Raw genomic sequence first — 27,408 nt, 5'->3', positions numbered from 1 at the left:
AGACCCGCAGGCGGGAGGGGGATAAACGTCTTCCCTTGGCTGCTGCGTGACACACGGGCCGGTCGGAACTCCCCCGCCGCCGCGACCAGACAGGCTGCGATACAGACACGGCGAGGGGCGTGTGAGCCGGGCTTTCTCACTGACACCCCCGCCCTCCGCGCAGAGCTTCTTCCCCTGCCCTGCCACGGACCCTGCTCGTCTTCCCGAGTCACTCCCTGCTCAGCCTGGGGGCTCCGCTCGCTGCCTCTCCAGTGCTTCCCGCTGCTGCCACGTTGGGGAGCAAGAGGCCATCAGCTCCGGGGCTGTAGGCTGACAGGGAATCAGGAATGGCACAGGCTGGAGAACCTGTTCGAAGGACGGGCTGAGCTTCCGGGTGGTTGGTGTTCTCCGGCCTGGGTGCGAGGCTGCATTGTGGGGTCTCTCTCCAGTGGCTGGGAGGGGTTACAAACACACACACACTTAGCTCTGGAAGGGGGGGAGGGTCTGTGTGCCTGTACTGCCCCTCCAGACAATGGAGGAACAGCACCGATGGGCTCAGGAGATCGGCTCCTCCAGGAGGATGCTGGAGGAGGGAACCGGCCGTGGCTATGTTCCCAGCTGTGGCACACTGTGTCTATGCTCTGGGCCACCTGCATTCCCTCTAGAGTTGCCAGGTGTCTGGTATTTGCAGCCTCTGTCCAGTAAAAAAAAAAAAGAAGAAAATACCAGACAAAAATACCCAGCATTTTCTGTTTTTCTTGGACGGAAGGCCGCTTGGGACATTGTTCCCCTGCTGCGTCTGGCGGGGGGAGCGGGGAGATTTAAAGGCGCAGTGACTCTTTTTTTTTGTGCGGTTGGGTTTTTTTTTTCCTGCCATGTTTGGTATTTTTTGTGAAAGTATCTGACAACCCTAATTCCCTCGTAAGGCAGGCGGTGGGGGACGTGGGATAGCTCAGCCGAGAAAATAGGACAATGCTTGTAACAGGAAGGGGAAATGCAAGAGTTCGGCCCAGCCCTACGGGCCTGGACGCGGAGCCCAACCTGCCCATCAACCTCCTCTGCTCTGCTTTCCAAGCGGCCAGGTTCTGAGCCCTTCTCCTGGGCCCAGGAAGGGACGGCCGAGGCGGTGTGAAGCCTTGTTCTCCAGCGGGTGCCCCTGGCCACCTGGCATGCAATGGGCTCGTGCAGCCAGCTCGGGGCGGCCTCCCTGCTGAGGACGTGGGCAGCGCATAGCTCAGGAGGGGCCTGCTGCTGGTCTGGGCTCGCAAGTGGTCAGCAGCCAGGCAGCCCCGCAACACCTCCTCCCAGGGTCCCACCCAGGCTGTGCCTCCAAGGGGGCTGTGACAGTCGTGCAGCAGGGACGCAGCAGAGCCGCTGTCCCACCTAGAGGGGAGCGGCCATGCCATCAGCACTGTAGGCCCGGCATCCACAATCCATGTGCCCCCCCCCCCCTTCCAGGTTTCCAAAGCAACAGCACTGCCGAGGTGCGAGCCGGCACTAATCTCTTGTGCGGGGGCGGGATGGGGGTTGGGAACCAGGGTGGCGCGTTGGCTACAAAGACCGAGTTTTTGATGAGGCGTTGAATCGAAACAGCCGCCCGGTTGCTATGACATGGGACCTGCCTGGCCGGCACGGCAGTCACAACACAGCCTGTGAGCACCCAACAGGCGGCACCCACCCACCAAGGACCCCACTCAGAACAGGGGGTGGCACCCACCGAAGAAGGATCTGTCCAGGCACAGTGGCTGGCCCCAAACCACTGAGACCTACCTCCTTAATGCACGGTTCCCTGCCTCAGGGCTAAACTCACATGAAATACCAGCCTGACCGTTCTCAACTGCATCCGAGCCCAGGGTAAAGCTCCGTGTGGGCGGATGCCATCTCCACAGAGCGTGGTGTGTGGACACTTCCCCTCCCGGGAAAGCAGCCGGGAGGAAGCAAGCCCGGTGCATTGGGTGACATTCAGTGGGGAACGTGTGTTCCAGCCAGCCCTGGTGATCCAAGGGCCACAGCCTGGCACCGCCGGTTGGTAGATTTTCAGGCCACTGTGATCACCCGCTCCTGCCTAACACTGGCCAGATCTAGAGAGCTCCTAGCCGAGTATTTCTCAGCAAATTCTGCCCCTGCCGCCAGGCTTTTCATGGACTGCGCGTGCCCTCTGCGCGTGCCTCTCATTGCACGGTTCTGCTTGTGCCCACGTGCTCCTCCGTGAACACCCTGCACTGTGCAAGGGGAGAGCAGCCAGCCCTTACGCGTGTGTCTCAACGAGGAGCCCAGCCAAAGGGGGTGCCCCAGGCCCTGTGCAGCCTGTACACTGGTCCCATGGCAATGCTCCACTGCCTTTGGAGGGACCAGCACTTGGCTTGGGGGATTTAAGTGGGGCTGTGTGCAGCAGGCCCCTCTGACTGCTCCCCCCCCCCCCCCCCCCCAGGTTCTGTGCTGGCAGGCTGTAAAGTCTGGGTTGGGGGAAAAGTGCTCCCAGGCCTGGCTCCCCCATCCCAGGCGGCAGGCCGTAAAATCAAGCCCAGCCACTTGGAGGAAAGGGATAGCTGAGCCTGGCTGCCCCCCCCCTTTCCGGCTCTGTATAAGGGACACCAGGGGAGCGAGGACGGGAGCAGGTGACAGCTGGAATAATCCTCACCCTGATTGGCTGCACTTGCTGCTTCTCCCCTCACACTCCCACCCCCAGCCCCCTTCCCCCTCATTAAAGCCTCTGCAGGCCTTTTGGTCCCCGCACATCAGCTTGGCAGGGGCTGGGAGGCTTGTGCTGTTCCGGGGCAGACCCACGACCGGGGGAGGGTATGTGTGGGGCTTGGGCTTCTCTCGCTGTCTCTCGGAGGAGCTGAGCGCTGGGGCTTTCCTGCTCACTTCAGAGGCGTCGTGGGGAGAGAGGGGGCTACCTGGGGGCTTGTGCTGAGCGCACATGGGGAGCCTGCAGTGTGTCTTTCGAAGGCTCTTTTGTTACTCTCTCAATGCTGGGTTTGATCTGCGGGGAACCAGCCGAGACGAAGGTCCAGGGTCATTTGCAATTCAGCACTGGCTTAGCTAGACCGCAGAGCGCTGTGCTCGAGACGTGTGTGCCACTCGGTGCATGCACATCTGTGTATTCACAGGGGCGTGGCTTGCACGTGTGTGAAGTGGCCGTGTGCGCTGGTGCACCGGAGTATGGCTGCGTGTGTGTTGGTTTGGAGGGGTGCGTTTGTGCGGGCACGGGCGTGCGGACGTGTTTGTTTGTGCATGTGTGTGCTCCTGTGTTTGCGGATACACACAGATGGGCCACACGCTTTGAGTATGATCAGGCGATGGGCGGCTCGCCAGGCATTAGCAGCTTCTGGGGAGAGTGAATCCCCCGTGCAAGGGAGCTAATGGAGTTTGGATTTCATCATTGCCGTTGTGCATCCTGCCCTTAGTTTGGAGAAGGAGCCCGGGGTGGGAAATCCCCGAGTTAGACCGTGTAGGCTCTAGAGCAGCGGGGCTCCAACGTTTTGGCCTGCGACCCATCTTGCACAACACAGACCTTTCTGCAGACCACCAGCCAACCACCCATGATGACAAAATGGGCGCAGGAAGGCATGGAGGTGCAAGGTCTGGCCAAGAGGTTGGGTGAGGAGGGATCTGGGTGAGAGGTTGGGTGCAGGAGTGGGCTGAGGGTGGGGGTCTGGCCCAGGGGGTTGGGTGCAGGAGTGGGCTGAGGGTGGGGGTCTGGGTGTGAGGTTGGGTGCAGGAGTGGGCTGAGGGTGGGGGTCTGGGTGAGAGGTTGGGTGCAGGAGTGGGCTGAGGGTGGGGGTCTGGGTGAGAGGTTGGGTGCAGGAGCAGGCTGAGGGTGGGGGTCTGGCCCAGGGGGTTGGGTGCAGGAGTGGGCTGAGGGTGGGGGTCTGGGTGGGAGGTTGGGTGCAGGAGTGGGCTGAGGGTGGGGGTCTGGGTGAGAGGTTGGGTGCAGGAGCAGGCTGAGGGTGGGGGTCTGGGTGGGAGGTTGGGTGCAGGAGTGGGCTGAGGGTGGGGGTCTGGGTGAGAGGTTGGGTGCAGGAGCAGGCTGAGGGTGGGGGTCTGGGTGGGAGGTTGGGTGCAGGAACAGGCTGAGGGTGGGGGTCTGGGTGGGAGGTTGGGTGCAGGAGCAGGCTGAGGGTGGGGGTCTGGGTGAGAGGTTGGGTGCAGGAACAGGCTGAGGGTGGGGGTCTGGGTGAGAGGTTGGGTGCAGGAGTGGGCTGAGGGTGGGGGTCTGGGTGAGAGGTTGGGTGCAGGAGCAGGCTGAGGGTGGGGGTCTGGCCCAGGGGGTTGGGTGCAGGAGTGGGCTGAGGGTGGGGGTCTGGGTGGGAGGTTGGGTGCAGGAGCAGGCTGAGGGTGGGGGTCTGACCAGGAGGTTGGGTGCAGGAGCAGGCTGAGGGTGGGGGTCTGGCCCAGGAGGTTGGGTGCAGGAGCAGGCTGAGGGTGGGGGTCTGGGTGAGAGGTTGGGTGCAGGAGCAGGCTGAGGGTGGGGGTCTGGGTGGGAGGCTGGGTGCAGGAGCAGGCTGAGGGTGGGGGTCTGGCCCAGGAGGTTGGGTGCAGGAACAGGCTGAGGGTGGGGGTCTGGGTGAGAGGTTGGGTGCAGGAGCAGGCTGAGGGTGGGGGTCTGGGTGGGAGGCTGGGTGCAGGAGCAGGCTGAGGGTGGGGGTCTGGGTGGGAGGCTGGGTGCAGGAGCAGGCTGAGGGTGGGGGTCTGGGTGGGAGGTTGGGTGCAGGAGCAGGCTGAGGGTGGGGGTCTGGGTGAGAGGTTGGGTGCAGGAGCAGGCTGAGGGTGGGGGTCTGGGTGGGAGGCTGGGTGCAGGAGCAGGCTGAGGGTGGGGGTCTGGGTGGGAGGCTGGGTGCAGGAGCAGGCTGAGGGTGGGGGTCTGGGTGGGAGGCTGGGTGCAGGAACAGGCTGAGGGTGGGGGTCTGGGTGGGAGGGTGGGTGCAGGAGCAGGCTGAGGGTGGGGGTCTGGGTGAGAGGTTGGGTGCAGGAGCAGGCTGAGGGTGGGGGTCTGGGTGAGAGGTTGGGTGCAGGAGCAGGCTGAGGGTGGGAGTCTGGGTGGGAGGTTGGGTGCAGGAACAGGCTGAGGGTGGGGGTCTGGGTGGGAGGGTGGGTGCAGGAGCAGGCTGCCAGTGGGGGGGTCTGGCTGACATTCTGGCCAGTGGGACCAGTGGGCTCCAGGTGAGCAGGCGTGGGGCCAGCAGTGGAGCTTTGGGTGGGAGCTGGAACCCGCGCACAGGGCAGCCAGAACCCCACACAAAATGGGGAGGTGCCGTAGCATCTCCCACTTCTCGCATCAATGCCTCCCTGCCCTGCTCCTGCAGCCCCTCCCCTCTCACGGAGCAGCTGCCCCCTTGGTGCCCACATAGGGCACCTTAACCCTTAAGGACAGCCCTGCTAGCATGTACCCTCTAGTAATGAGGCAGCGTCTCTGCTCGTGGGCACTGCTTGGAGGAAGAGAGAGGGCTGGCAAGCGATCCACTCGCGCTAGTGGCTGTGGCTGTCCCCTGTAAGATATTCAAAGAGCCATCTCTAGCCAAGACAAGCTCTGGTCCTGCCCATCGGGCTAGGGTCAGGTTCTCAGTCGTCCATCTGAGAACAGCCTGGCTCCGGAGGGGGTCACACAGCTCCTGGTTTGTATCCTAGCTCATAAAGGGACTGGGATCTAGTGGCTAGAGCAGGGGAAAGCAAGCATCAGGGCTCCTGGGGTCTGTCCCCAACTCTGACACTGATCTACTGCATGACCATGGGCAAGTCACTCCACACGTTGGTGCCTCAGTTTCCCCCGCTGTGCAGAGGGAAGAATATCGCCGAGCCAGCCTCACGTTGCACATAAGAGCAGAGTGTTTCTCACTACCAGGATGCCAGGCCTGGGCTCCCAGTAGCCAGCTCTGCTGATGTACTTTGCTCCCTGACTAGTTCTTCTAGTGCTGGGTTCCCTGTGTAACCCACCCACCTGGTGTGGGTCACTGTCCCATGGAGTGGCACTTAGACCACGTGCCATGAGCGCTAAGAACAAGACAGCTCTACAGCCTAAGCTGAGAAGCAGCTGGCTTTTAGCTCAAGCGGTAGAGGCACCTACACCGAGGTCCCAAGTTCAAATCTGCCCCATGGCAGTTATACCAGTGCTATTCTACCAGCAAGTCTTCATCTGATAAGTGCTCCTGGGGCATCAGAGCCCTGTGCTGTGCATGCAGGGCTCAGTCCTGGAGTAGGCACATCAAATCCTGTTTAATTGGTTAATTGCTTAAACTCAGCGTTAAACAATTAAAGGGGCAACAGGTGGGTGGGGCTGCCCCCGCCCCCAGTTAACAGGAACCAGTAAGCATCCCTTGGTGAACCAGGTCAAACCCTTCACGCCCCCACCCTGGAAGGAGATGAGCAGGGACAAACGGGCTTCGTTGCTCCCCGTTTGCCCGCAGCATGCAGAGCGCGACCTTGCTGGGGTTCACCACCCTGGCGCTGGCCTTGGCCACCCCGCCTCAAGAAGGCGAGAAGAAGATCGAGAAGCCCGGAGCTGCCCTCCCATCGTATGACAACCTGGACCTGCCCAACTACGACTTTGACCTCAGCCTGGACAGCGAGGGAGAGTTCTTCGACCCGAGCCTCTATGAAGAGCTTTACGACTATAATGACCTGGCCCCAAAGGTAAGAGGGGAGGTGTGGGGGCAGCGGAGCATCAGAAGCAGGGGCCATCTCTTCTCCATGCTGTGTGGGGAGTTGTGGGGCAGCTCCTTTCCCTGAGATCCCAGGGCAGGATCCCAGGATATCTGCACTACCACCCTTGCTCAGACAGGTGACCCTCCTGGCCCCTGGCTGTCCAGAGCTAGGGCATCCAGGCCACTCTCCCCATCCCCACCCCAGCCCTTGGGACTCGGGGGTGTGAATACAACCCTGCTTTCCCCCACTTAGCTCCGTTACTCTCCTTCCCGAGGTGCTTCCTGGGTAGAGTTTGCCAGCCAGGAAGAAGAGCATTCATCAATTCCCAGGCTATAATGTCCGAAAGGACCATCGTCGTCCATCGTGGTCAGTGAGTCCGATCGTCCCATCGGCTGGTTGACAGGGAGGCACATGGCAGCAGCACATAACAGGGAGGCACATGGCACAGGGAGACAGGGGTAGGACACTGTCATCCTATTGGGGAAATAGATGGGGAGTTGGTCTCAAGTCCTGAGTTAGGAGGAAGAACCAGCAGTCCTCTCACACTTAACACTGAGGCCTTGACCATATGTGGTCATGGGAGACAGCCGCAATCCTATTGCCAAGTCCAAGCTCTGCCACTGATTTCCTGCATAGCCTTGTGCGAGTCACTTACCCTCTCCTTGCGTCGGCTTGCCCAGGGAGGCCCTGGAAATAGCAGTGTTCATCCCCGCTGAATGAGGCTCACAGACATTCGAACACTGTGGCATCCACAGCGAGGAAAAGGCCATCGAGATGTGACTAGTATTGCAGCTGCTTGGAACATGCTGTGTCAGCCATAAGTCCACGAACCTTCTATTACGTCCTGCAGCTGGGGGGGGGGGGGGGGGGGCAGTGCCTTCAGCAGAGCCTAAGGGTGTTAGGTGCATTCCAATGGGCTTAAGCGCCTTCCTACCCTAGATGTTGGCTAGTTCAGGTAACTCACTGCTGTAGCCCTCCAATCTGTCCTGCGCCGCCTTCTTCCCCTCCCCAGGAGCAAGAGAGCAGGCAGTGATGGGTCAAAGCTTTGATGAGAGCGTGGCTGCACGGCTTGTGCGTGGTGCCATGATGCCCCTTGTGCTGTGTCTGCAGATCGAGGTGGGTACATTGGCTCCTCCAACCAAGCAGCCAGAGGGCACGAGAGCCATGCTGACCGACGCATCCAGAAAGCCGCCCCCGACGTCCCCACCAGATCTGCTCAGGTCCATAATCAAACAGGGTGAGTGCGAGACCAGCCCGTGATAGCTGTTCTTGCAGGATAATGGTGCCACATGGCGGGGGGATTACTCCCAGGAGAGGCAGCTGAATCGGTCGCCAAATACCACACAAGTGTGGAAAGAGCCTTCTCTCAGTATGGGGGTGAAGGGTACAGAGAAAGCGCCTCCCAGTGGGGAGGCGGAGGGGACTTTGGAAGTGAGAGCACTCCCTCGGCCGCACAGGGTGGGGCTGGAATTTTGGAGGCCTTTGGCCCACTGGCAGAGCCCCAGCATGGGGCAGAGGGACTCCTGGGAGGAGAGAGAAGAAGCGGTGGCTGAGCCTGGGAGCTGAGATACGGGGATGGATACGGGAGTCACAGTGGTGGGCAACCTGTGGCCACATCTGGCCCATTGGGCAGGGACGGATGAGAGTTTTGCGGGGCCTATAGAAGCGTGAGGCCCGGGGCAGCCACCCCGCTCGCCCTGCCCTAAATCCGCCGCCGCCATTGGGCTTCCATGGGTGGCCTGCGGGTTGAGATGCTGCTGGTTTTCATCCACGTCGTTTTTCCCTTACCGGTATTGCTAACGTGACACGCACATAAAGCCAGGGCACATGAAGGGAGGTGCGTGCTGATTGGCTGGGAGAGCCGTGCGCTCCCTCCGCATCCAATCACAGCGCGGCTACTGTTCAGTCGGCCCCCCCCCCCCACACAAATTCCAGGTGCACACGCGCAGGGCGCAACACGACCCTATCCTGGGAGACAGTCTGGGTTAGGAAAACCTTGCAGCCCACCGAGATGAAGAAGGGCCATGCATTTAGCCCCCTCGCTAGCCTCTGCTGCCCTGAGGAACATGGCAGGCTGTCTCCCATATCCAGCTGCAGGCAGGAGGGGTTCAGAAAGCAATCGCTTTGCAGCACCAAGAACGCCAGCAAAGCCACCACACTTTAACGAGCAGAGATGTTGCGACAGTCGAACAGAGAAGCAATTAGATTAGTGGCAATTAAAATCCTGTTGCGAGGCATAAATAACTTTATTCATTTTCTGTCCCTCCAAACTGGGACAAATTACGTAGCAGGCGCAGGGAAATTGTTGCCTTTCTGCTTTGAACTCCCCCACTAATGGACTTGGAGTCTTGCACACGCTCTGGGGGGGAGACGAGGAAAAACAACAAAAAAATCGCCCCGCGCAGTTTTAATTGGTGCCAGGAATCTTGTCACGCTGCCACCGCCACTTTGCCTGGCTGAGCAGGGTCTGGTTCCAGACGCAGGGGAATCAGATGTTTGCTTGATGCAAACTGTTTCCTTTTGTCTCCTTTCCGTCCGTGCAGAAGGGCCAAGCCGATCCCTGGTGTACCACGGCTGTGTTTGGTGGAGCTGCACCCACAGGGAGCGATTTGGCCTGGGTTGATTTGTTTTTAAGCAGCTCTTTTGGCTGATTGTTCTGGCATTTTGCTTGATTCGATTGTGGCTTGTTTTGTTTTCCTTTGAATTTAGCGCTTGGTGGAAGGAGCTGAGCTGACAGCCCTGGAAACCAAAGTCCTCAGGGTATCTACATAGCTGGTACAGTGCGGGTAGGGGATCCGCCCAGCTGGGCTACCCTCCCCCAGGGTATCTACATAGGTGGTACAGTGCGGGTAGGGGATCCGCCCGGCTGGGCTGCCCTCCCCCAGTCTATCTACATAGCTGGTACAGTGCGGGTAGGGGATCCGCCCAGCTGGGCTGCCCTCCCCCAGTCTATCTACATAGCTGGTACAGTGCGGGTAGGGGATCCACCCAGCTGGGCTGCCCTCCCCCAGTATATCTACATAGCTGGTACAGTGCGGGTAGGGGATCCGCCCAGCTGGGCTGCCCTCCCCCAGTCTATCTACATAGCTGGTACAGTGCGGGTAGGGGATCCGCCCGGCTGGGCTGCCCTCCCCCAGTGTATCTACATAGCTGGTACAGTGCGGGTAGGGGATCCGCCCAGCTGGGCTGCCCTCCCCCAGTCTATCTACATAGCTGGTACAGTGCGGGTAGGGGATCCACCCAGCTGGGCTGCCCTCCCCCAGTCTATCTACATAGCTGGTACAGTGCGGGTAGGGGATCCACCCAGCTGGGCTGCCCTCCCCCAGTCTATCTACATAGCTGGTACAGTGCGGGTAGGGGATCCGCCCGGCTGGGCTGCCCTCCCCCAGTCTATCTACATAGCTGGTACAGTGCGGGTAGGGGATCCGCCCGGCAGGGCTGCCCTCCCCCAGTATATCTACATAGCTGGTACAGTGCGGGTAGGGGATCCGCCCGGCTGGGCTGCCCTCCCCCAGTCTATCTACATAGCTGGTACAGTGCGGGTAGGGGATCCGCCCAGCTGGGCTGCCCTCCCCCAGTCTATCTACATAGCTGGTACAGTGCGGGTAGGGGATCCACCCAGCTGGGCTGCCCTCCCCCAGTCTATCTACATAGCTGGTACAGTGCGGGTAGGGGATCCGCCCGGCTGGGCTGCCCTCCCCCAGTGTATCTACATAGCTGGTACAGTGCGGGTAGGGGATCCGCCCGGCTGGGCTGCCCTCCCCCAGGGTATCTACATAGGTGGTACAGTGCAGGTAGGGGATCCGCCCGGCTGGGCTACCCTCCCCCAGGGTATCTACATAGGTGGTACAGTGCGGGTAGGGGATCCGCCCAGCTGGGCTGCCCTCCCCCAGTCTATCTACATAGCTGGTACAGTGCGGGTAGGGGATCCGCCCGGCTGGGCTGCCCTCCCCCAGTGTATCTACATAGGTGGTACAGTGCGGGTAGGGGATCCGCCCGGCTGGGCTGCCCTCCCCCAGTCTATCTACATAGCTGGTACAGTGCAGGTAGGGGATCCGCCCGGCTGGGCTGCCCTGCCCTGGTGTGCTCTGACTCTCCCTGCAATGCGCAGCCGTCCCAGACTCCCTTGAAAGTAGAGGGTTGAATCCAAGACCCTGCAACGTCATGGCCTGGAACAGACTCTGGGTTTTAAGGACCCTTCCAGCACAACTGAACACCAAAGTCCAGGCCTGGATTCCTGGGGGCTGGGCTTTCCTGGGACTGTTCCAAAGTTCTGGTCCGGGATTGGGAAGGGGTTTTCCCTCGGCTCTGGCTCTCCACTGCTGGCTGATTTTAGGTCACCAGAAATTCTGGGCAGTGGACGCCACGGCTTGGTTTTGTCAGAAAGGTCCCTGAGCCCGAGCTAGTCTTCCCCACTTGACCAGACCTTCACCCCACCCCCCAAGAGGGTCCTGAATTTTTACACATGTACCAGCAAGGGAGGTTTAGGTTGGACATTAGGAAAAGTGTCCTACCTGTCAGGGCAGGGGACTGGACGCGATGACCTCTCGAGGTCCCTTCCAGTTCTAGTGTTCTAGGATTCTTTAAGACAAAGCCCTGGACCCTCTAGCGGAACGTGATCCGGCCCCGGGGTTTGCAGCAAACCCCAGAAGCAAAGGAGTTCCAAAGGGCTCCAGATTCTGTCAAGAACATTCCCTTGAGCTGAGTTCCTAACTTACAGCATGGAGTGACAGGCCAGGTCTCCACCTGCTGAGTCCCATGGGCTTCTGTGGAGCGAGGCCAAGCTGAGAATGGAGGCCCCCAGCCTCTCTGAAGGCCTCAGTCAGAGGTTGCTCTTAATACCCCCAAGCCCCAATCGTGTTGTCTCTCCCTGCCCCAGGTCTGCCCACCTGCCTGGTCTGCGTCTGCCTCAGCACTTCCGTGTACTGCGATGACGCCGACCTGGACCAGATCCCACCTCTGCCGCTGGAGACCACCTACCTCTACGCCCGCTTCAACCGCATCCGCCACATCCGAGCCAGCGACTTTGCCAGGCTGAGTATGTGGCACGAAGCCCGACCCCTTCCCCACATAAGGTGGCATCCGTGTGTCACAGTGCCCTGCTGGAGGACATGGGGTAGAGGGAAACTTAGAATCATAGAATCCCAGGGCTGGAAGGGACCTCAGGCGTCACTGAGTCCAGCCCCCTGCCCAAAGCAGAACCAACCCAACTAAATCAACACAGGCAGGGCTCTGTCAAGCCAGGACTTAAAAACCTCTAGGGATGGAGACTCCACTCCCTCCCTGGGGAACCCATCCCAGTGCTTCCCCACCCGCCTAGTGAAATAGTTTTTCCTAATATCCAACCTAGACCTCCCCCACTGCAACTTGAGACCATTGCTCCTTGTTCTGCCGTCTGCCACCACTGAGAACAGCCTCTCTCCATCCTCTCTGGAACCTCCCTTCAGGAAGTTGAAGGCTGCTATCAAATCCCCCCTCACTCTTCTCTTCTGCAGACTAAATGAGCCCAAATCTCTCAGCTGCTCCCTTCCAAAGTCATGTGTTCCAGGCCCTTCATCATTTTGGTTGCCCTCCGCTGGACTTGGCCCCTGGCGCAGCTTTCTGTGAGCCAGTGCCAAGTGGACACACTGCAGAACTGAGGCAAGAGGGTGCCCAGACCCCTGTCACTCTGGATCCTGTTTGGGATTTGTACCCTGTTGAGGCTGAGCCCAGATCCAGTCTGACATTGAATCCTCCCTTGGCAGGTTTAGACTCCTCCCAGCCAAACACACAGCCACGGCGGAGGGCTCAGATTAACTCCCTGGGCACCAGCTCCAGTGGCAGGAGCACACAAATGCCACACCCCCATGGCATCAATGGGCACCAGGCCTGTAGATACCAGAGCTGGCTTTGGCCCCAAGCGCATACACGCTGAGACTGGGGAAACTGGGCATGTTTCCGTCACTTACAGGGTTTGCAGTTTGCTTCAACAGCACTCAGCACCCCCACACTGTGCCGGCCCCTTTGTGTGAATCCGTTCCATCCTGCTTTGAACTCAAACACTGGGGGCCTCAGTTTTGCACCCCCATCGTTAACACCCAAAGAAAACAATCGTTCTGTCATGCCCCATGAAGCAAACTCCCGGGGGGGTTGCCCAGCTCCGAAAAGTCTATCAACGGGTCTCTCTAGAGTAGGGCTACTCAACTTCGGAAGCTCATATCACTCCACAGTGATACTCACAAGGGCTGCAACTTAAGTGTGGTTGCATTTACATGCAAATATATGCAAATAGCTTCTTTCACACTGACGGGCATGAATACAAAGATTGAGGCAAGACTACACAATACACAGGCCCCATTGAAGTCAGTTCTGCTGCTATTAATAAAAGGCAATATTTCCCCGATTTCCACCACTTTTAATGAGCAATGACAGTCCAGCAATTTAACTCTAAACCCCATAGCAACAGAGGACCATTCTATTGACAACTTTTTTGTTTTGGCTCCCACCCACAGGCCGCGAGTGGAGCCCTGCGTAAACCCAAATTGCACCGCGGGCCGCAAACAAACGGGCCACGGGCCGCATGTGGTGCATGGGCAGCGTGTTGAGTAGCCCTGCTCTAGAGGCAGGATGGTCGTGTGGTACTATCCTTCCCCACTGGATCCTGCCTTGGCTGGCTGGAATAGGAGCCCTGTAGCTTTAAAACCCCTTCTCTCCTGCTGGGAGGAATTGCACCCAGCGCTAGTCAATGGAAGGGGCCCTGCCCAAGGCAGGCGGGCAGAGCTAGAACATGCCCTGCTGGGGCTGGCAGAGCATGGTAACACAGGAACACTGTGGAAGTGGGACCTGCTGGGTGCCAAGCGAGTTGGAAAGCCCTGCTCTGGTTTAGGCAGGAAGCAGGTGCCGAGCTCTCCTATATCCCTCTACCTGGGGGGGATGTGGAGCTCTTAGAAACCTGTCCCTTGGGGGAACCACACCAGCAAAGCCATAAGTGCATTTGTCATGTCCATTGGCGCTGTCCCCGGCCACCAGAGCCAGGCTCTGCTGGGCCAGGGGCTAGATGAAGCTTAGCTGGTGTAGATGGGCACCGGCTCATTGAGTTCAATGGAGCTTTGTTCATTGACACCAGCTGAGAGCCTGGTCCATGCTAGCATTGTTTGCTGGCCTCCTCTCCTAGGGCTCTGGCCAGGCCTAGCCCTTCCCCATCGCTCAGCTCCGCTGTGAGCGCCGGCAGAGGTTTGTGACGGTGGAATTTCTCCTCTCCCCTTCCACAGAGAAGCTGAAGCGAATCGACCTGACTAGCAACGACATCTCGTGTGTGGACGACGACGCCTTCCGGCGGCTCAGCACCCTGCAAGAGCTCATCCTCGCGGAGAACCGGCTGCCCGCGCTGCCCGCCTTGCCCAGCAGCCTCGTGAGGCTCGATGCCCGGTTCAACAGGCTGCAGAGCTCCGGTCTCCACCCTGAAGCCTTCAGGGTGAGCCTGTGTCCCATGACAGGGGACTGCCTCAACATTCTGAATGGGGGTCCCCAAATGTCACCGCTTCTTTTCCACCCTCCAAGCTGGGGGTCTCTGGGGATGTCTGCACTGCTAGGGGTCACCCCTGAATAGGTAGCAGGTTTAAAACAAAATGAAATGAAATGAATAGGTAGCAGGTTTAAAACAAACAACAGGAAGTTTTTCTTCACACAGCGCACAATTGACCTGTGGAACTCCTTGCCAGAGGATGTGGTGAAGACCAGGACTTTAACAGGGCTCAAAAAGAGCTACATAAACTGATGGAGGACAGGTCCATCAATACTTATGAGCCAGGATGGTATCCCCAGCCTCTGTTTTTCAGACGCTGGAAATGAGTGACCGGAGAGGGTTCACTTGATGATTTCCTGTTCTGTTCACTCCCTCTGGGGCATCTGGCATTGGCCACTGTCTGCAGACAGGATACCGGGCTAGATGGACCTTTGGTCTGACCCAGTATGACCGTTCTTATGCAAAATAAGTCCAGGGTTTGAACTCGGGTTCAAACCCGCCCCATCTCCTGCCTCCCTCCCTCCCAACCTCCTCACAACTCATGCTGACCCAGGGCTCCAGGACTGCATGAGGCAGAAGAGCTGAACCTGAATCAAAATGGGACGCAGGGTTAACAGCCTGTTGCTTTGCCCTGCTGGATTCATGCTCTGGGAATCCACCAACCCTACCCCAGAGTCTCACACAAGCTGACTTTCTTTCAACTTCGGGACAGACACGTCAGCTGCACAGGCAAGTTTCCCCCCATTGGATGCAGGCCCCCAGAATGCAGTGTAGACGCTGCAGCCCGGAGGGGGACCCAGGGTTCAACAGTTCCTAACCCGGGGTTGAAACGAGTGTAGCTGCTCCAGCCTGAGGTGAACAAACCCAGGGTCTACAACTGGGCTCACACTGCCGTGTAGACGTCCCCTTGGTCGAGCCAAACCGGTCTGGCTCCGATTTCTACCCCTGGGTCCTGCAGGAATAACACCGATGTTCTGTACAACGCTGAGTGTTTGCTGGGATGGGACAGCCCCAGGCAAGCCTGAGAGCCGCGTGTTCTGTGCAGCCAAGAGCCGAGTTGCACCCCACGGCGTGGATCTTGGCTACGTTCCTTCCAGACTCTCAGCCAGGCCGGGGCCTGGGCAGGGTGAGGGCTGACCCATGGGTCTGTGTGTCTGCAGAAGCTGAAGAAGCTGCAGTTCCTGCACCTGTCGGATAACAAGCTGGACGCTATCCCAGTGCCCCTGCCTGAGGGCCTGCGGTCCCTGCACCTGCAGGTGAGGCGGTGACTGAGTCAAGCCAGGGGGCCCAGCTGAGCTGGTGAGGGGTCCCTGGAAGTTACAGCCACTTTCACAGTGCCCCAGACCCAATGGCCCCCCCACAGATCTCACAGTGCCCCTCATTCTCCACTCACTCCCCACAGCCGGCCCAGCGCTGGTCCCCTGCGCACACCCCGCTCTGCCAGAACCCCTCAGGCCTGTCGGGTGCCCCTCTGTACTCCAGGCCTCGGCCTGGTCCCACTGTGGTTCTGGCATTGGAACCACTTGTCAATGGTCTCAATCAAGCCAGGGATGTATCTGGGGTGAGACATTCCCCCAGCATATTGCAATTGTGGGTCAAATCTAGTTCCAGCCCCAGATGTTCATACCAGCCAGGGACAATTCGTGCCCAAACCCACCACCCCATTTCATGCTGGCTTTGCGCTTTGCCTTCCCAACCAGAATAACAACATCCAAACCATTCACAAAGACACGTTCTGTGAGAGCCAGGACCACAGTCACGTCCGACAGGCCCTGGAGGACATCCGCCTGGACAGCAACCCCGTCAACCTGAGCCTCTTCCCTGATGCCTACTTCTGCCTGCCTCGGATACCCACTGGCCGCTTCGACTGAGCCTCCGGCAAAGGGATCCGCTCTCAGGAAAGGGCCGCCCTGGATCGCCACGCTAAGCTCTCCATATCCGGTCGGCGTCAGCTGGTATTTGCCCTCCTCCTTGCTCATCTTCGCCCCCTTGGCTTTGTGTAGATTGGGGGCTAAGGTTCCAGTTAGCACATCTGAGTGTGTGTGGGTTAGAAGTCTAGCTAGCCTAGGGATACCGCATCAGATGTTAAACTGGCCAGGGGATGCTGGCTCCTACTGAGGTCTTGGTCCATGTGTGCCTGCAGGCAGGATGCCCCAGGCCTAGAGAAGCGCTAATAAAATGAAAAAAGGTTAAAAACTCATTCTGTGGCTGGTTTAAAACATAATAACCTGCCCTCCCCACACCCAAATCAGGCACAGCAGCCGTTCTATGAGCATGGAGGGGTGCACAGCATGGGGATATGAACGACGAGTCGACAGACTGCCTGACTAGTTGCTTCCCCGCCCCCTTGTTGCCTCTGTCAGAAAGAGGCATCAGGGTGCTCCAAAGCGGCTGCATGGGCTCCACGCAGCGTGGCTGCTTTGAAACGCCACATGCAGCCTGGGGCCACCTGGGGAGTCCTCCACTGACCCCGGGCTCCATGCAGCACTGCCGCTTTGAAACGCTGCGGGGAGCTTGACGCTGTTGGCTCTGTGCTCCCTGCAGCGCTGTCGCCTTTGAAGTGTAGCAACAGTGCTACACTTCAGAGGCGGAGGAGCCCTTATCGACTCATCGAATAGGCGATACAAATTGCAGCGACTATTTGATTAGCGAATTAATCTAAATTGGGCAAAGCTTTAAGGGTACAAACCCTCTCTCTGCTGCAGGGCCCCTCCTGGATTTCTTCCGAGTTGGCCCTGGTCACTTGAATGCTGCCCTGCCTTTCCAGACACATGCCCATCTCTGTCTGAAGCTCAATGTTGATCCAAAGAGGGAGGGAGTTTGAAGCCTTCAGAAGAGGCCTGACCCATTTCAGCGTGTTTGAAATGGAGCACCTCTTCCCGATCTTTTGAGGAGCTGTCCACTTGGGGAGCCCTTTAAATAGCGTTTATTCAGCATCTGTATTTTTATAGATGTGCAGCATTCCCTGTAAACTGGACTCCTGAGTGGACTCCCAGGAGAGATTCAAATGCCACCCAACTGATTGGCAGAGTTCCACAGCCGGCAATGTGTGTTTCTACTGGTGGTGCACATCTACACATGCCTCGGTCCACAGAACAAAATTTCCTCCACATGGGTGGAAAAAATTAGAGGGAACACTGCATGTGCAGTAACCACACATCACATGAAGGAGATGGAGAATCCAAAACACTGAACCAAATCCTCTTAGCTCAGCTTCCATCCTCCAGGGCAGGGGAGGGAAGTTGGTAAGTAAAATCTTCCAGCCTGCTCCCAGTTTTCAAAAGTTCAAGCTTTCGCATTGTCTCTCCCAACGCTCTTCATTTGTACGTGCAAAATACATGCACAAGAGGCGACCTTGCCTCAGGCATGCACAAAAACGCTCGTTTGCACAGCTCAGCTGTGACTTTTTTAAAGCTTGCTCATTAGAGGCTCGGGTTTTTATTGCATATACAAAAATGTCATTTCGCACTTACAAATGGCCGTAAGGCAGAAATAGGGGGAACAGCTTTGGTTGTACAAATTCCCCTTGGATGTGTATTTATTATGCAAAACACAAACCAGGTCACTGAGAGGTGAGTCCTGTTTTGACACCCCAAGTCTGTCAGTGGGAGGGTTTTTAGGAATTTGGAGGAATGGGGACTGTTCTTTTTTCTCCCAATTGCCAACGTTGGCAGATTATGCTGTCATACAATGCTCTGAAGACATCCAGGTATGGAGACAAGTTTCTGAGGGTATGTCTACACTGCAGAGTTTTTCTGGCAAAATGGCCATTTTTCTGGAAAAACTATACTTACGTCCACACTACTATTGTATTCTTTCAACAGAAAGTTGAAAGAATGGAAGGGTTTTTCCAACAGAGGTAAACCTCTTTCTGAGGAAGAAGCCTTTTTCCGAAAAAGGTTTTTCGGAAAAAGGCGCCTGTGGACATGGAAGAGGGAGTTTTTTTCAAAATAAGAAACATCCAGGAAAAAGCATAGGTGTCCTGGTGGCCGCTTCATCTACAGTAATCAGAACTGAAATGCAAGATAGCAGCCAATGAATGTAGACACTGTCTTTCGAAAAAGCACCTTGCTTTTTCATTGTGCTTTTGGTATGTAGATGCTCTCTTCAAAAGAAGTTTTTCTGGAAGAGCTCATCTGGAAAAGCTTCTTTGGAAAGAAGCCTGCAATCTAGACATAGCCCGAGGGGTAGCAGTGTTAATCTGTTTCAGCAAAAACAACAAGGAGTCCTGTGGGATCTCAAAGATGAACCAATGTTTTCGGACATAAGCTTTCATAGGCTGGAGCCCACTTCATCAGATGAAGGAAGTGGGAAGTACCATATCGCAGGGATCTACACACAGATGCAAAGATGGGAGTGTTACATTACTATGTGGAGGACCAGTGCTAACGAGGCTAATTCAATTAGGGTGGATGTGGCCCACGCCCAACAAGTGGCGAGAATAGAAGAGGGGAAAATTACTTTTTGAAGTGAGCTAGTCACTCCCTGTCTCTGTTTAGACTGAACCTGATAAGGCCAAGTTTGCAGATGAATTCCAGCTCTGCAGTTTCATGCTGCAGTCTGTTCTTGAAGGGTGTTTTTGATCAAGTATGGCAACTTTCACGTCTGTTACTGAGTGTCCAGGGAGGTTGAAGGGCTCAAGATTTTTTTTAGCACCTATCCACATAATATCTATTCACTGTTCTTAAGCATCTTGTATGTGACTTGCTTTTATAGCCAAAGGGGTGAATATAGAGGCCGTTCAGGCTCAGATCCAGCACAGATGGTATCATCCAACTTTCTCTGTATTTTCTCCAGCTTTCGCTTTCGCCCCACTAGAGGGTGCAATGGAACATGTGTCAAACCCACCCATCCCTGCGCCTTGCTCACCTAATCTCTGCTCCTGTCTCCCTTTTGCTTTTCCCTGGCGCGTAAACCCATCGTCTAAATAAATGAACCGGGTGAGCTGCTGCCCACGTGCCTGTCCTGCATTTAATAGCACCGAGTACAAATTCCAACCTTCTGGTTGCTGGGAAACCTTCCAGCTCTCCTGGACCATGTGTTCTGAGAGGCGGAGGAAGGGAACGGATTGGGGCGGGTGGGAGGGAGAAGAGAGGTGAAGGTAAGGAGCAGCCTGGAGAAAAGTAGCTCCCAGTTACAAATGCTAACCAGTTCCTGGCTGCCTTTCCTGCGACCGCTTAGTGGGACTGGAGAGGGAAGCCCTCAGGACTGTGGACTCAAACAGGGATGTCCCACCTCACTGATCACCTGGGAGACAGATATCCTCATTTAAATTCCTTCTGAAGGGACAGAGGCAGGAGCTGAACCAGGCATGTCCAAGAATCTTCCCACCGCTGAAGCAAACAGTTAAACCACCGGACTACAGAGAGATCCTAGTTTGTAGCTGGCTCAATTCATAGTTAGGTGGAACAGCATCAAGAGGCAAGTTTGCAGGAGTTCCCAGTTCCCAGTTCAACTGGCATCGCCACCCCTCATTTGCAGATGTTCTTGCGCAAGACTGGCCAGTGTAGATGCAGCCATTGACTTTTCAGTTTTTCTAGTCTCCCTGACCATTTCACAGTCACCATCACTATCCTGGTCAGGTGACTGGAACAGATTTCTACTGCTCTGCTTGTAGCAAGCAAGCATTGAAATGTCTATCCACTGAGATTCTATTGATGCATTTGCAATTGTTACTCTATTTTACTCTGCTGGCTTTCACATATTTTACTTTCCTACTTCTCGCTAGCAAAGCTTTTCAGCCTGTCTCATGTGACTTTCTCATGCGCAAACTAGAGCAAGATAACCTAGACAACCCAACATGCTCAACTGGTTGGACAATTGTACTTACAGAGTCATTATCAGTGGTTCACATTCAAGCTGGAAAAGCTTATCAAGTGAAGTCCCACGGGGATCCGGCCTGGGTCTAGCTCTAGCCAATATCTTCACAAATGATTTAATTGAAGGCATAGAGAGTACACTTACAAAGTTTCCAGAGGATAATAAGGCTGAGAAAGGTCATAAGTCCCGTGGAGGATAAGATTAGAATTCAAAATGATTTGACAAGCCGGAGAAATGGTCTGAAAGAACTAGAATGAAACTGGTTAAGGACATGTCTTCACTCCGCGGAAGATCAATGCTGCTGCGATTGATCTTCTGGAGTTTGATTTAGCGGGTCTAGTTAAGACTCACTAAATCGCACTCAGAGTGCACCCTCCCACCATCCTCCGGTACTCCTGGTCTTGCCAGGAGTAAGGGAAGACAACGGGAGTGTTTGTTCCCATCAGCCTCCCGCTGTGGGGACACAGAGAAGCTTGGCTTAAGGTAAGCTGACTCCGGCTACTTATTCTACGTAGCTGGAGTTGCATACCTTAAGTTGAGCTGCTGGGTCTAGTGCAGACCTGACCTTAGGAATAATCAAGGACACAAATACAAAATAGGAAATGACTGCCTAGAAAGGAGTACTGTAGAAGAAGATCTGAAGATTATAACAGATCATAGAATCGTAGTATACTAGGACTGGAAGGGACCTCGAGAGGTCATCGAGTCGAGTCTCCTGCCCTCATGGCAGGACCAAATACTGTCTAGACCATCCCTGGTAGACATTTATCTAACCTACTCTTATATATCTCCAGAGATAGGGATTTCACAACCTCCCTGCGCAATTTATTCCAGTGTTTGACTATCCTGACAGTTAGGAACTTTTTCCTAATGTCCAACCTAAACCTCCCTTGCTGCAGTTTAAGCCCATTGCTTCTTGTTCTATCCTCAGAGGCCAAGATGAGCAAGTTTTCTCCCTCCTCCTTATGACACCCATTTAGTCATCAGTGCAATGCTGGAAAAAAACCATCATTCTGGGATGCATTAGCTGGACTGTTGTAAACAAGACATGAGAAATAATTCTTCAACTATTTCACTAGGGGTGCATTTAGACTGGCAAGATTTTGCGCAAATGCTTTTGCGCAAAAACTTGCCAGCTGTCTACACTGGCCGCTTGAATTTGCGCAAGAACACTGACGATCTAATGTAAGATTGTCAGTGTTCTTGCACAAATATACTAACGCTCCCACTCGGGAAAAAGCCCTCTTGCGCAAATGTTTTGAAGAACTGTTTTGCGCAAAAAAGCCCCGATGGCGAAAATGGCGATCGGGGCTTTCTTGAGCAAAATCGCATCTAGACTGGCCATGGATGCTTTTGTGCAAAAGCACTTTTTGCGCAAAAGCATCTGTGCCAATCTAGACGCTCTTTTGCGCAAATGCTTTTAATAGAAAAACTTTTCCGTTAAAGCATTTGTGCAAAATCATGCCAGTCTAAACATAGCCTTCGAGTGTGGTGAAGCACAGGAATGGGTTACCTAGGGAAGTAGTGGAGTCTCCATCCCTAGAGGTGTTTAAGTCTCAGCTTCATGAAGCCCTGGCCGGGTTGATTTAATTGGGATTGGTCCTGCCTTGGGCAGGGGGCTGGACTTGATGACCCTCTGAGGTCTCTTCCAGCTCTGGGGTTCTATGATTCTATGAAACTCTACTTAGCACTGATAGGGCCTTCACTGCAGAATTGTGTCAATTTCTGGGCACCACGCTTTGAAGTATGTAGACAAATTGGAGACAGTCCAGAGGAGACCAAAACATATGAAAAGTCTATGTGAGGGGCATGTGCCTGGCATGGGCCCTTTTAAGGGTTAAAACCCAGACCTGGGAGAGGGCTGGAGCTATGGAGCCAGCAGCTGTGGCAGATATTAGCCAATTAGGGCCCAGCTGAGGGCACTATAAATAAAGACTCCTGGCAGCAAGGTGGGACCTAGACTCACTCTTGCTCCAGCTGTGGAGCAGGAGGGACCTGTCTGCTAGGGAAGCTAGAGGCTTCCTGACTTAGAGCAGAGTGGAAGAACAGCAGGCAGAGCTGGGGAAGTTCTGGCTAGGCAAACTCTCAAGCTGCAGGGCCTGAAGCAAGGCTGGAGGGTACTAAGAGACACAGCCAGGGCAGGTGAAGGCAGCAGGTCCACACCCCCTTGCCAATGATGAGTGGCCATTTCAATCTGCAGTTTGCCTCTGTGGCAGGGGCTAGATGGAGACTGGCAGTGGGTCACTGAGGCAAGGTGAGCATAGGGGGTTGGGGTTCCCAGAGTGGGAGGACCCCAGGTGGGAGAGTGTCATGGTCTGGGAGGGCAACACAGAGGTGGAAGAAAATTAGGTAGCAGTAAGCAAGACACCAGCCAAAAAGGGGTGCTCCAGAGCTGAAAAGCTCTTCCCTAGAGTGTCTAGCAAGAGGTGCCCATGGCAGTGAGTTGCTCTGTGTTGCAGTCTAGAAAACAAGAAAGACAAAAACATGGGTTTGATGAGTCTAGGGAAGAGAAGACAGAGGGGAAGGGGGGCATAATAATAGTCTTCAAGTGCATAAAAGATAGTTATAAAGAGGAAGGTGACATGTTGTTCTCTTTTACCACTGAGGACAGGACACAAAGCAATGGGCTTAAATTGCAGCAAGGGAGGCTTAGGTTGGACATTAGGAAAAGCTTCCTGTGTAGATGGTTAAGCACTGGAATAAATTGCCGAGGGAGGTTATGGCATCTCCATCATTGGAGGCTTTTAAGAGCAGATTTGATAGACGCCCGTCAGGGACGGGGCTAGTTCTGCCTCAGTGCAGGGGACTGGACTCAATGTCCTATCAAGGTCCCTTCCAGGCTTATGTTTCTATGATTCTAGAGTGTTGTTCCCCTACCAGTGCAACCTACTCAATCACTATCCATTTTTGGACCCCAGGATTACCATCTTCATTGAGTATCATTGTTCCGTAAAGTGTCTCTGATGCCTGTTATATCAGGATCCTTGTTTAATACCAGGCACTCAAGTTCACCCATCTTAGTATTTAGCTTTCTTGCATTTGTACAGAAGCACTCCGAAAATGTGTCACTATTTACCTGTCTGCCTACATGGCATGTAACTGAATGGGATTCTTTTTCATTTGACTGTTTTGCTTCAGTTTCTACCTGTATTTTATCAACTTCTATCCTCTCCTCTTTACTAAGCTATAGAGCAGGGGTCCTCTACCAGAGATACCTGTGGCCCCGGGGTTACTCAGAGGTCTTCGAGGGGGTACATCAACTAGATAGTTGCCTAGTTTTACAACAAGCTACAGAAAAAGCACTAGGAAAATCAGTACAAACCAACAGTTCAGACAGACACTGACTTGGTCACACTGCGCTGTATACTAGACACTCCAGTGGAAATGCGCTATTTATATTCCAGTTGTATTATTTTCTAATGATATGGTAAAAATGAGAAAGTCAGCAACTTTTCAGTACTAGTGTGCTGTGATACTTTTGTATTCTTACAGCTGATCTTTAAATCAAGTGAAACGGGGTAATACACAAAACTGAGTAGACTCCTGAATAGGATAGCCTAGTCTGGAAAGGTTGAGAGCCACTGATTAGAGAATGGGTTCCCAAACTGGGGGGCGTGAAGAAATTCCAGGGGGGGGCGCGAGGTGTCCCAGCCCTCCCTTCCCCCATTAAGTTTTGCTGCCCTGGTCAGTTCTTTCCTTTTTCCTTTCTTTTTTAGCTCAACAAGTTTTGCTGCTATTTTGGGGGGGGAGGGTTTTTCAAAAATAAAAAAGGGGGGGCGTGATGCCAATAAGTTTGGGAACCACTGGATTAGAGCATCTTTATTAATAAGCCCTCCCCTAAGGAATGTGTCCGTCCGAACTGTGTGCTCCTCTGCACCTGTCGGCTTTCCCCAGCACTTAGTTTAAAAACTTCTCTCCCATCTTTTTAATTTGACGTGCCAGCAGTCTGGTTTGGTTTAGATGAAGCCCATCCTTCCTGGGAAGGGGACTTCTTTCCCAAAAGGCTCCCTGGTTCCTTATACACCTACATTTCTCCTCCAAACACCAGAATTTCCTCCCCGTATTGAAAGTCTGCGGCTCTGCTTGTCTAACGAAGTCTGGGTATGGAAATTGATACATTTCTGATAAAGCTATTAAGGAGCTCCTGGACTTTAATAGTCTCCCGAGCAGCCTAAATCTGACCTCCGGGGTGTGTCTCTCGTATGTTTTCACAAGTCGCTGGCACCTACATGTACCACAACCAGCAGCTCTTCCCAGCCCTGCACAACAGTCTCTCCAGATGGCTTGAGAAGTCTGCCTTCTTGGCATCTTTCATTTCTGCCAGTCACCACAAACCCAGCTTTCTGTAGGCCCTCAGTTCCAGAGAGCACCCTGGACTATTTCTCTCCTCTCCAGGTGGATACTCTCCTGCCCCTGCCTCATCTCCCTTAACAGCATAGAGCCATTCTGATGTGGTTGCCTCCTCTCAAAATTGATACTTAGCATTGGAAAAAATTCAGAAAAGAGCAACAAAAATAATGAGGGGTTTGGAACAGCTGCCATATAAAGAGAGATTAAAAAGACTGGGACTTTTCAGATTAGAAAAGAGGAGGGTCAGGAGAGGATATGATAGAGGTCTATAAAATCATGACGGGTGGGGAGAAAGTGAACAAGGAAAAGTTATTTGTTTGTTCCCATAACATAAGAACTAGAGGTCACCCAATGAAATGAATAGACACTTCCAGTTTGTTTTAAACCTGCTATTTCTTCACGCAACACACAGGCCACTTGTGGAACTCCTTGCCAGAGGATGTTGTGAAGGCCAGGACTTTAACAGGGTTCCAAAAAGAGCTAGATAAATTCATGGGGGATAGGTCCATCAATGGCTATTAGCCAAGATGGGCAGGGATGGTGTAACTAGCCTCCATTTGTCAGAAGCTGGGAATGGGTAAGAACATAAGAACGACCGTACTGGGTCAGACTAAAGGTCCAGTGTCCTGTCTGCTGATAGTGGCCAATGCCAGATGCCCCAGAGGGAGGGAATGCAACAGGTAATCCTCACGTGATCCCTTCCCTTTCACTCACCTCCAGAGAAACAGAAGGCAGGGACACCATTCCTGCCCATCCTGGCTAATAGCCATTGATGGACCTAACCTCCATGAATCTATCTAGCTCTTTTTTGAACTCTGTTAAAGTTCTAGCCTTCACCGCATCCTCTGGCAAGGAGTTCCACAGGTTGACTGTGCGCTGAGTGAAGAAAAACTTCCTTTTGTTTGTTTTAGTCCCTTGATGAGTCCCTATTCTTTTCATTCCCTCTGGGGCACCTTGCGTTTGCCACTGTGGGCAGACTGGATACTGGGCTAGATGGACCTTTGGTCTGACCCAGCGTGGCTGTTCTTGGGCTATAGGCTGTCAGACAGGGGTGGGACCTCTCTACTGGGTTCTGCTATGACTCTTTCTGACCAGGAGTGGCAGAGGGTCTCTAAAAGTGTGGGGGGGGGGGAGCTGGCACCCAAACCATGACCCCACTTCCCTGTGCCACCAGCCCTTCTCCCCAAGGCCCCACCCCAGGCCATGTCTTCCCCCAAGGCCAGTAAAAAGTGGGAGGGACAGAAGTGCAGGGCTCATAGCTCTTTCCTCCCCCCGCTCTGTTCCAGCACCCCTTAGCTCCTCCAGTTTGGCAGCAAGCACCTGTGCCATGTCTCCAAGGGGCTCCCGTGTGCCACCTCCCACAGGGCAGGTAACTGTGCAGGCTGCATTCCGTGCAATCACTCTGCCGCTGGATGTCTGCCCACCGTGTTTTCACTTTGCTGGGATGGGCTCACGTGATTTGCCCAATGCAGAGGAGGTGCCAGTGCTCCAGAGGTGAATGGGCTTGGGGGCTGTGGCTGCTGCCAAGCTGCCTGGGAGCCGGGGGCAGGGGACAGAGCTCTCTGTTTGTGCTGGCTACTCCTTCGCAGGCAGGCCTGGAGCCATCCCCACCCCCTGAGAGAGAAGCCGGGCCGCAGGCCTGCTTGTCTCTTTCCCTCGCATTCCTCCAGGCCCTCCCCAAGTCCTGGCGGCTTAACCCTGCCTCAGGACGAGAGAGGCAGGGTCAGAAGGGGAGGTGAATGAGTAACTGGTTAGCCAGTTAGCCGGTTACCCAGTAAGCGTCACCCTTAACAGGTGATCTGTAGCGGTTAATCGCTACCCAGGAGCAGCCCTCTGGCTTCCGTCCACCATGGGCTGAGGGCTACTCCAGCCCTGCAGGGCGGCTTGCTCCCAGGTCAGCAGTCGGGGGTGTCAGGCTCACACAGGGCAGTAGCAACTGCAGGAGGGAGGCAGGAGCAACCAGGCTGCAGCAGCCCTTGCTCATAGCGTGGGGGACGCTCCACCCCAGCCATGGCAGGAATCAGCTGGAACGCCCCGTTTAATTCATTAATGGGTTAAACATAAGGTTTGACTAATTCAACGGGATTTTCCATCCCTAGGATGAACCCAGCGAGCGGTGGAGCCAGGCTGGGGTAAGGAGTCCTCTCTAGAACTGTGATCTGAGTGTGGGGCCCAGAAGCTGGGCAGGGCTGGTGCAACCAGAGGGGGTGAAGCCCAGGGTGCAGCCCCCGCAAGCGATGGAGAGATTCCCCCTGGGCTGCATCTGGAGGACGTGGCCCCCCAAGGAATCGCTTATGGGAGTTTCAGGGGGACAAAACCCAGCCTGGCTCTGGGAGTCTCCCTAGTAGAAATGGGGACGCCGTGTGAATTCTCTCCCTGCCTCAGGCTTCTCGGCCAGGGCAAGGGATGCTGGGCTCCAGCAGGGAGCTAGCTCGGGGAGTCACCCACCCTGCTGCCTCCGCCCAGGGAACAGAAGACTCTGGCTCCTTCCCCGTCCTAGGTGCCTCCTCCCCCTCTGTGCTTGTTTCCCCCTTGGATTCCGCATCTGGACCTGGGGGGCTCCCCCTGGATCTAGACTGCACAGCTGCTCGCTCCTGGGCCAGTTCAGCCCCTGGACTCAGACGCCTCCCCTGCCGAACAGCTTCCTACCGGCTGCCGCTCCCATGCAGCCCTTCTTCAGCCCTCGGCCAGGCAGCACTCGACTCGCAGCTCAATCTCCCATGCCTACAGGGCATGACGGGACCCGCTCCTAACACTAGACCCCTGCGCTAAAAATGAGTGCGCACCTTAAGCCTCAGTGCTGGCTTGGATGTGAGTCCCCCTGCTGGCTCGGCCTGTACAGGGACGCGGACACACACCATGCAAGGACACATACATACAAGATATGCACCTCTAGACATGCCTCAAACCCACATGCCTACCAAGTCAAGAACACAGAATCATAGGCAGGGGGGTGCTGCAGCACCTCCAGCTTTTAAAGAGAAAAAGAAGCTAGATCATTTCATGGAGGTTAGGTCCATAAAGAGCTATTAGCCAGGGGGTAGGAATGGTGTCTGTGGCCTTTGTCAGAGGCTGGAGATGGATGGCAGGAGACAAATCGCTTGATCATT

The 27,408-nt window shown here is 55.2% G+C and overlaps 1 protein-coding gene across 2 annotated transcripts; it reads left to right on the top strand.

The window, feature by feature from the left end:
* The first annotated feature begins 2,436 nt into the window (after positions 1-2,436).
* On the top strand, positions 2,437-19,043 carry OPTC (opticin). 2 transcript variants are annotated; one of them, XM_006133107.4, is made up of 7 exons: positions 2,437-2,778; positions 6,387-6,612; positions 7,735-7,861; positions 11,504-11,662; positions 13,875-14,077; positions 15,289-15,384; positions 15,829-19,043. In XM_006133107.4, exons 2-7 carry the CDS (start codon positions 6,388-6,390, stop codon positions 15,997-15,999), a joined length of 981 nt encoding a protein of 326 aa, XP_006133169.2. In that variant the 5' UTR covers positions 2,437-2,778; position 6,387; the 3' UTR covers positions 16,000-19,043. The 2 variants fall into 2 exon arrangements, with proteins under 2 accessions (XP_006133169.2, XP_075766422.1); XM_075910307.1 differs by lacking the exon at positions 2,437-2,778 and having other exon boundaries at positions 5,086-6,612; positions 15,829-19,042.
* Positions 19,044-27,408: the final 8,365 nt, after the last annotated feature.

Source organism: Pelodiscus sinensis, chromosome 27, assembly GCF_049634645.1.
Source record: "Pelodiscus sinensis isolate JC-2024 chromosome 27, ASM4963464v1, whole genome shotgun sequence".
NCBI lineage: Eukaryota > Metazoa > Chordata > Testudines > Trionychidae > Pelodiscus > Pelodiscus sinensis.
The sequence above is the reverse complement of the archived record's forward strand: the minus strand, read 5'-3'. Positions and strand labels throughout refer to the sequence as shown.